Source organism: Pelobates fuscus, chromosome 3, assembly GCF_036172605.1.
Source record: "Pelobates fuscus isolate aPelFus1 chromosome 3, aPelFus1.pri, whole genome shotgun sequence".
In the NCBI taxonomy this organism is placed as follows: Eukaryota; Metazoa; Chordata; class Amphibia; order Anura; family Pelobatidae; genus Pelobates; species Pelobates fuscus.
The window spans coordinates 380,054,641-380,064,225 of NC_086319.1; the positions used below are offsets into that span (position 1 = coordinate 380,054,641).

The 9,585-nt window shown below is 39.4% G+C and overlaps 1 protein-coding gene across 1 annotated transcript in view; it reads right to left on the reverse strand.

Annotated features, from left to right (window-relative positions):
• Positions 1-8,737, reverse strand: part of CNN1 (calponin 1) — a 95,546-nt gene extending 86,809 nt beyond the window's left edge. Inside the window, exon 1 of the mRNA XM_063449523.1 lies at positions 8,597-8,737. Coding sequence (XP_063305593.1) covers positions 8,597-8,656 — 60 coding nt within the window. The 5' untranslated portion in view covers positions 8,657-8,737. The remainder of the gene's footprint in view (positions 1-8,596) is intronic.
• Between the last annotated feature and the right edge of the window lie 848 nt (positions 8,738-9,585).

The following is a 9,585-nucleotide window of genomic DNA, read 5'->3' on the forward strand; positions in this document are numbered from 1 at the left end:
TAGGTTTGCCACAATTATGCTTTGGGGGTGTTTTTCTGCTAAGGGGATAGGGCAACTGCACCACATCAAGGTCACTGAAGGTTCGAGTTGCCAAACGTCAGCCTTGAAACCTTAATGACTTGGAGAGGATCTGCAAAGAGGAGTGGGACAAAATCCCTCCTGAGATGAATGCAAACCTGATGGTCAACTACAAGAAACGTCTGACCTCTGTAATTGCCAACAAGGGTTTTGCCACCCAGTACTACGTCGATGGGGAAATACATATTTCACTCATTGAAATGCAAATCAATTTATAACTTTTTTGACATATGTTTTTCTGGATTTTTTTTTGTTATTCTGTCTTTCACTGTTAAAATACACCTACCATTAAAATTATAAACTGATCATTTCTTTTTCAGTGGGCAAACATTCAAAATCAGCAGGGGATCAAATACTTTTTCCCCTCACTGTATACACTGATAATGAACACACTGCACTGTATAATAATACTGAGTATCTATACACTGATAATGAACACACTGTGCTGTATAATAATGCTGAGTATCTATACACTGATAATGAACACACTGCACTGTATAATAATACTGAGTATCTATACACTGATAATAAACACACTGCACTGTATAATGATACGGAGTATCTATACACTGATAATGAACACACTGCCCTGTATAATAATATAGAGTATCTATACACTGATAATGCACACACTGCACTGTATAATAATTCTGAGTATCTATACACTGACAATGTACACACTGCACTGTATAATAATACTGAGTATCTATACACTGATAATGAACACGCTGTATAATAATACTGAGTATCTATACACTGATAATGAACACACTGCGCTGTATAGTAATACTGAGTATCTATACATTGATAATTAACACACTACACTGTTACAGAATGATACTGAGTATCTATACACTGATAATGAACACACCGCGCTGTATAATAATACTGAGTATCTACACACTGATAATGAACACACTGCACTGTATAATGATTCTGAGTATCTATACACTGATAATGAACACACCGCGCTGTATAATAATACTGAGTATCTATACACTGATAATAAACACACTGCGCTGTATAATGATACTGAGTATCTATACACTGATAATGAACACACTGCGCTGTATAATGATACTGAGTATCTATACACTGATAATGAACACACTGCGCTGTATAATAATACTGAATATCTATACACTGACAATGAACACACTGCACTGTATAATAATACTGAATATCTATACACTGACAATGAACACACTGCACTGTATAATAATACTGAGTATCTATACACTGATAATGAACACACTGCGCTGTATAATAATACTGAGTATCGATACACTGATAATGAACACACTGCGCTGTATAATAATACTGAGTATCTATACACTGATAATGAACACACTGCGCTGTATAATAATACTGAGTATCGATACACTGATAATGAACACACTGCACTGTATAATAATACTGAGTATCTATACACTGATAATGAACACACTGCGCTGTATAATAATACTGAGTATCTATACACTGATAATGAACACACTGCGCTGTATAATAATACTGAGTATCTATACACTGATAATGAACACACTGCACTGTATAATGATCCTGAGTATCTATACACTGATAATGAACACACTGCACTGTATAATGATACTGAGTATCTATACACTGATAATGAACACACTGCGCTGTATAATGATACTGAGTATCTATACACTGATAATGAACACACTGCACTGTATAATATTACTGAGTATCTATACACTGATAATGAACACACTGTGCTGTATAATAATACTGAGTATCTTTACACTGATAATGAACACAGTGCGCTGTATAATGATACTGAGTATCTATACACTGATAATGAACACACTGCGCTGTATAATAATACTGAGTATCTATACACTGATAATGAACACACTGCGCTGTATAATGATACTGAGTATCTATACACTGATAATGAACACACTGCGCTGTATAATAATACTGAGTATCTATCCACTGATAATGAACACACTGCGCTGTATAATAATACTGAGTATCTATACACTGATAATGAACACACTGCGCTGTATAATAATACTGAGTATCTATCCACTGATAATGAACACACTGCGCGGTATAATAATACTGAGTATCTATACGCTGATAATGAATACACTGCGCTGTATAATGATACTGAGTATCTATACACTGATAATGAACACGCTGCGCTGTATAATAATACTGAGTATCTATACACTGATAATGAACACGCTGCACTGTATAATGATACTGAGTATCTATACACTGATAATGAACACACTGCACTGTATAATAATACTGAGTATCTATACACTGATAATGAACACACTGTATAATAATACTGAGTATCTATACACTGATAATGAACACGCTGCGCTGTATAATAATACTGAGTATCTATACACTGATAATGAACACGCTGCACTGTATAATGATACTGAGTATCTATACACTGATAATGAACACACTTCACTGTATAATAATACTGAGTATCTATACACTGATAATGAACACACTGTATAATAATACTGAGTATCTATACACTGATAATGAACACACTGCGCTGTATAATAATACTGAGTATCTATACACTGATAATGAACACACTGCACTGTATAATAATACTGAGTATCTATACACTGATAATGAACACACTGCGCTGTATAGTAATACTGAGTATCTATACACTGATAATGAACACACTGCGCTGTATAATAATACTGAGTATCTATACACTGATAATGAACACACTGCACTGTATAATAATACTGAGTATCTATACACTGATAATGAACACACTGCGCTGTATAGTAATACTGAGTATCTATACACTGATAATGAACACACTGCTCTGTATAGTAATACTGAGTATCTATACACTGATAATGAACACACTGCGCTGTATAATAATACTGAGTATCTATACACTGATAATGAACACGCTGCCCTGTATAATAATACTGAGTATCTATACACTGATAATGAACACACTGCGCTGTATAATAATACTGAGTATCTATACACTGATAATGAACACACTGCACTGTATAATAATACTGAGTATCTATACACTGATAATGAACACACTGCGCTGTATAATGATACTGAGTATCTATACACTGATAATGAACACGCTGCGCTGTATAATGATACTGAGTATCTATACACTGATAATGAACACACTGCGCTGTATAATGATACTGAGTATCTATACACTGATAATGAACATGGTGCACTGTATAATGATACCGAGTATCTAGACATTATGTAAAAGCTTTTGTTATATCCTCCCAGGAAAGAGATGTAAAAAGAGCAGTGCGTTTATAATCCCAGCTGCCTTTTCACAGTTAATCCTTTTGTTTATGGTACATGTCAGTCTCGGCCCCCTTACTCTGACTCCTGTACCCAGAAACACTTTTTAATATCCCTAAACGTGGTGAGTCTGCCAGCAGTGATTCACAGTCCTAAGAATAACTTGGATGCACAATAAGTGGGAAGACTCCCGAGAGTTTCTCACGCAGGAATGTTCTGCAAAACTATTTGTATTAATTGCCAGCTGCTAATTAAAAACTTGGGCACAAATATGAATGGAAGATTGAGAGAAGGGCTGGGGGGTGTAGGGGTTCTGATTGTGAAAGTAGACGCGGAGAATCTATTCACACCTGGCTCTGTCCCCCTGTATAGACCGGAGTTCACCAATAGCCTTATATAGTAGAGGCATTTCAGGGACGAGCACAGCCAACCTTATATGGTGTGTGCTTTCTGCTAGAACAGAATATGCACTCTCACAGCTCCGCAGGACGCGCTGGCAGGAGCAGGGTTAAATGAGCTAAGCAATCTTCATAAGGGCTCCAAGATTTCATTCCAAAATCTAGTGCAAGGAACCATCAGTATACCTGTGCTGGGTAATCTACATTTCATGGTGCGTTGGCTGCCATTATCTGAACTGCACCTTTACTGACTTAATGGAACTTGTCACTCACTGCTCTGCAATAGGAGGGACAGTCTCCTTGTCCCATAGCTTCCTCTTTTGTGACCATGTGTGTGTGTGGGGTGGTCCTATAGTTCCCTCCTGTCTGTCACCCTGTGCTGGGAGGGACAGACTCCATGTCCCATAGCTCCCTCCTGTCTGTGTCACCCTGTGCTGGGAGGGACACACTCCATGTCCCATAGCTCCCTCCTGTCTGTGTCACCCTGTGCTGGGAAGGACAGACTCCATGTCCCATAGCTCTCTCCTGTCTGTGTCATCCTGTGCTGGGAGGGACAGACTCCATGTCCCATAGCTCCCTCCTGTCTGTGTCACCCTGTGCTGGGATGGACAGACTCCATGTCCCATAGCTCACTCCTGTCTGTGTCACCCTGTGCTGGGAGGGACAGACTCCATGTCCCATAGCTTCCTCCTGTCTGTGTCACCCTGTGCTGGGAGGGACAGACTCCATGTCCCATTGCTCCCTCCTGTCTGTGTCACCCTGTGCTGGGAGGGACAGACTCCATGTCCCATAGCTTCCTTCTGTCTGTGTCACCCTGTGCTGGGAGGGACAGACTCCATGTCCCATTGCTCCCTCCTGTCTGTGTCACCCTGTGCTGGAAGGGACAGGCTCCATGTCCCATAGCCTCCTCCTGTCTGTGTCACCCTGTGCTGGGAGGGACAGACTCCATGTACCATAGCTCCCTCCTGTCTGTGTCACCGTGTGCTGGGAGGGACAGACTCCATGTCCCATAGCTCCCTCCTGTGCTGGGAGGGACAGACTCCATGTCCCATAGTTCCCTCCTGTCTATATAATGCTGCAGTGCCAGGGATTCATAGGGGCCTATTTCCCCCATAAACCTAAGTTCTCTCTTGATTGGTCAGTGATTACGAGGATGCATAAAATAATCAGGGTGTACGTTTCTCACCCCCTCCACAAAAATATGCATACCACATGGCAAAATAAGAAATATACGTAAAAATGTATATAAAATTGAACAAAAACACAATAGTAATAGTATATGCCCCTTGTGGATAGGGGACCAATTCACAAATCCTGATAGCTCCCACTGTTTGTGCCACTCTGTAGTGATATCTATCCATACATCCATTATGACAATGGAAAGATAGACTTTTTGAGAGAAGATTTTCATATGGAGGTGACAGCTATCACCTTTTTGTAGACTTTATTAATTCTAATCTTCACTCTGTTTTATTTACTATTAATATTATTTTCAAAATAATGGGTCTTTATGCATAACCTGCTTCAAGACTGAGGTAGCTTCCACTCCATTTACGCATCCCACCACATACGTCTATAAATGTCTGCTTAGTAATTAAACTATCTCCTCCTAGCGCTCGTTGCAATTTTCCATGTCACATAGCCCTCTAGGTCAATGTGGGCCACATACTGAAGGTAAACATGAAGCGTTGAAACCTCTGCCAGCTGTTTGGTCAGCACATCGTTGTCCAAAATATTAATACGAATCTGTGTGTGCTTTGCTGTGTCTCTTAGCATCAGAAGTCCGGGCCCGTCTCCTGCCACTTGACTAATGAACTTGGGCATTACCTATCCATTTTTGGATAACAGTTATAGTCTAGGATAGCTGAGCTTGACTTCACCTAGTACTCTCAGCCTCTAATTCCCATCTAAAGTTGGATGGCTAATGGAGTCCTTAATTTGTGCACTAGCCAAGGTAGTTGTTGGAAGAGTCTATTTTTTCTTCAAACTGTTAGAAAACTGACACAATCTGGGGAGACATCACCCAAGGACTCTTTGCGTCATAACCACCATAATAAGCTGTTGTGGTTCTGGTTGTTAAAGTGCTCTTTTAAGCCATTGGACAACATTGACCGATGCCATATTTTTTCTGACCATTGCTCCTATGATGACAGTAGATAACGCTTTCTCCTTTTATGAGCAGTGGTGAATCATTAAAGGAGGAGACCCACGTTGATGTTGAAAGACGTACTTGAAGACCAGTTTTGTATAGAAATCACGATCTAGAATGCAAGTTCTTTCTAGACCGGTCCTTGTTTCCTCTCATTACTATACACCTGAAGCTCACGCATTTCACTTATACACCACACCCCCACCAATCTATGCACAAATGCACAAACTTTTGAGATCAATAAGCTAAATAGGTACCAAAACCCCAGGGTTGCTAAGACTGATAACTAATAAATTTCCTGCACGATGATTCCACGTTCCACTTTGTTTTATGGATCACAATGGCCTCTACATTGAACTTGGGGAAACTTGGCTGACACACCTATCGTGACACATTAAATAAATAGGCCATCAATATATTTTTTTACAGGAGTAGAACTTAATAGAGGGAGATTTCTCGGAACTCAACTGGAATCAGAGGCTCAGTAGAGTGAACTCTAAATTATTAATATGGAAGGTAAATCTAGTATAGTGGGACAGGTGTGTTATTGAAAGTCTATTGGGATGTTATAAAGAGTAAGTCCAGGGGTTGTGCAGATAGACTATATAATATTCAATAAAAGAACACACTGGACAAACTGTGCTAATGCATGTTGATGTATATTGGGGACCATGCATGACTTTAAAGGACTTTCAATGTATATTAAATAAACAGTTTAGTGTCACTCTATTAAGAATCTAATATGTACTTAGCAATGAGAATCATCTCCATTGAGTAGAAGCTCTGAGCTCTCCGGTTTGTTTGATCCGTGTTGCCAAATAGAAAGACCGTTTATACACTGGGAATCTTTTAATACATACAACATCTGTTACACAAACACATAGGAAAATAGTTATTTCTTTTATCCACGTGTATTCTCTAATCTTCTTATTATTTCACAGAAAGTGAATTCAAATATGACATCATTGTTTCCTGCTTTATAAAACCTTTATGTTTTAATGCTGCACCGGTTACATTGGCTAAACTGCAGAAAGAATGAAACACAGCTGTGCTTGATTAGAGTGCCAGTTCTTGTGTCCAGTTTGTAATAAACGTAGTGTGGGAAAATCGTAATTAGGGAAGGGAACAGGCCAGAGCTTTGCATAGAGATCAATTAATTAAATGTGCATCAACTGCCGTGCTGGAACATAATAATGATGGATAACCTAAATAGATTGTTAGTTCCTTTGACCGGCATTTACTTTTATTTTTCAGGAGCGGAAAACGATACAGAGCAATGCTGGCTAATCTTGGTATTCACAATGTTTGTAAACTACTTTTATCTTGATTCTCTGCAAGATTTCAGTATGCAGACATCTAGTTTGCCAATAATAGCAACCACTGATACAGAATATCAGACAAAAACAAGCTAGCATCATATCAGAGGTGGCTGCCGCGAAACTCTCGTACCTTATAAAGTTCACACAACCAAAAGCATATACCAAAAATTTATTTCCAGAGGCGGTGTGAACAGAAACTGTCTGGATAGAATTTATGCCCTTGTAGTCATAAGCAGTGTAAACCCAAGATCTCACGATACAGACTGTAAGCTCTTGGGATTACACTGGATTTATTAATGACTTCTGGAAAAAAAGAAGCAGAGACCTAAATGTTTTGACGCTCAAGGAGACCTGCAACTTTAGATACCTAGAGTGTAAACTCCCACGGTCCCAAAGCAATAGACATATATAAACTGAAATGTCAGCTTTTGCTATTAAAAAGCAGGCTATATACTGAGCTGAGCCACTAGGGAGCTTCACTGTGACTGAACTATTCAGCAAGCAACTATAAAACTAGTAACTTAACTGTAAGATGCGACATACCAAACGGGCAGTAGCGCAGTAATTACACAAGCAAACGCAATCGTGCCTTATTTAGGATGGTACCTTATTTAGAATGTATCCTTCTTTAGCAGGTAATCAAGCAATTGAGCAATGCCCAAGCAGTCCACTCATATTTACTCCACGACAGTCTTACCCATGTTATATCTCAAGCATGATACATGCCTTAACACTGTTTTAACATGTCACTCAGAACACTGACAATTATTGTTGGGGCACAGTGAGCAATGGCATCGTATTACCTGAGCTCCGACTCCTAGTTACCTCTTAAACTTGTTGGGTTATATCCTTCCTGTTTCAACGCACTAGGCGCTAACATGAGTAGACCGGGCACGTAGCCGTTCATCCCCGACTTAAGCCTATAAAACGATGTTTTTAGCATGACCCTCACCTTTATTTTGTCCTAAACCACGCTATCAAGCGGTAGACAAAGCGACTGTTCATTCTAGGTGGTTAGGAAGTATATGATGCTAACCTGATTGTTTTTTTTTCACTTTAAAAAAAAAAAAGTGCAATGTCTCTAATGCCATGTAACATATGTAAATGCCAATAGATCTGCACCAGCTGTTGTGGCAGTGCAACTTGCATGTTTTTCTCTCTGCACGAACAAAATAAAGAATTTTAAAAAAAAAAAAGCAGGCTATATAAGCATTATAAAGTGTCATTTTAGCAATAAACACGTGTAGTGTCAGCTACGATATACAATATTATATATAGCAAAATATGTGTTCGTTAATCCAAACGGGCACTGTTACATGCCAAACTTAGAGTGTAAGCTCTTTGGTCAAATCCCTCACCTTGTTCTTGACCTCGGCGCTGAGTCCATAAGCCGGGCCCCTGATAAAGTGAGTTGTCATGGTGATAAAGTTCTGTCGTTCCTCTGTCTCCTTCCCTTGCTCCGTTAGAAGATACTGCTAAAACCTTTACTTCAACTTTTTAAATGTCTCATCCTTTGGGAGATGTGTGTCCAAAAATGGATCCAGTGATTGGATGGTGGTTGTCCAATCAGGAGGCAGAATTATCTGTGATGTCAACGTGTTGGTATTAAAAAAAAAAAAAGTGAAATATATCTATATATATATTTATATAGTGAGAGATATCGGGATTGTGTCAGATTTTCCAACTTTGGAATTTTTGGGAGTGATGCTGTGGGGAGGAGAAAGAACGTTTGTAGGGAGGGGAGTAGCATGGTTAAAAATGTGGAAATAAAAAAGGATAAGGATGCAGAGCAAGTGAACGGACAGGTAGGGAGAGAGGAGAGGCACAGGGTGAATGACAACCGGAAAGATACAGGGGGAGAGGGGAACTGAGGGAGGAGGAGAGAGAAAGGAAAAGGCAGAGCCTGGAAACTGGGTAACAGAAGTGGTAGTAAGGAGTAAATGAGTGAGAGAGCTATCAAATGAGGGAAAAATTGGAAGTGAGATTGCAGGAAATAAGATGAGAGAGCTCAGAACGTAGGAAATTAGAAAGAGAGCTAGTGCCAAAGAGGGGGGAATATAGGAAATAAATGTTACTGGTTTAGGTTTACTGCGAAAGAAATGAAGTGAAGGAGTGCAGGAAATAGGAAATGTAAGAGTCAATGAAGGAGATCAGAAGGAAGATAAGAGGGCACTCTGCAGGAAATATGAAATAGGGAGAAATAGTGCAGAATAAGGATCAAAGAAAAGAGACCAGAAGGGAAACAGGAAAACAGAGTGCAGGAAATACTGAGGAATATTCAGTACTGGAATTAGAAAATAGGAAATGAGATTACAGGAGAGAGGAAGGGAGACGGCAAGGCGTTTGG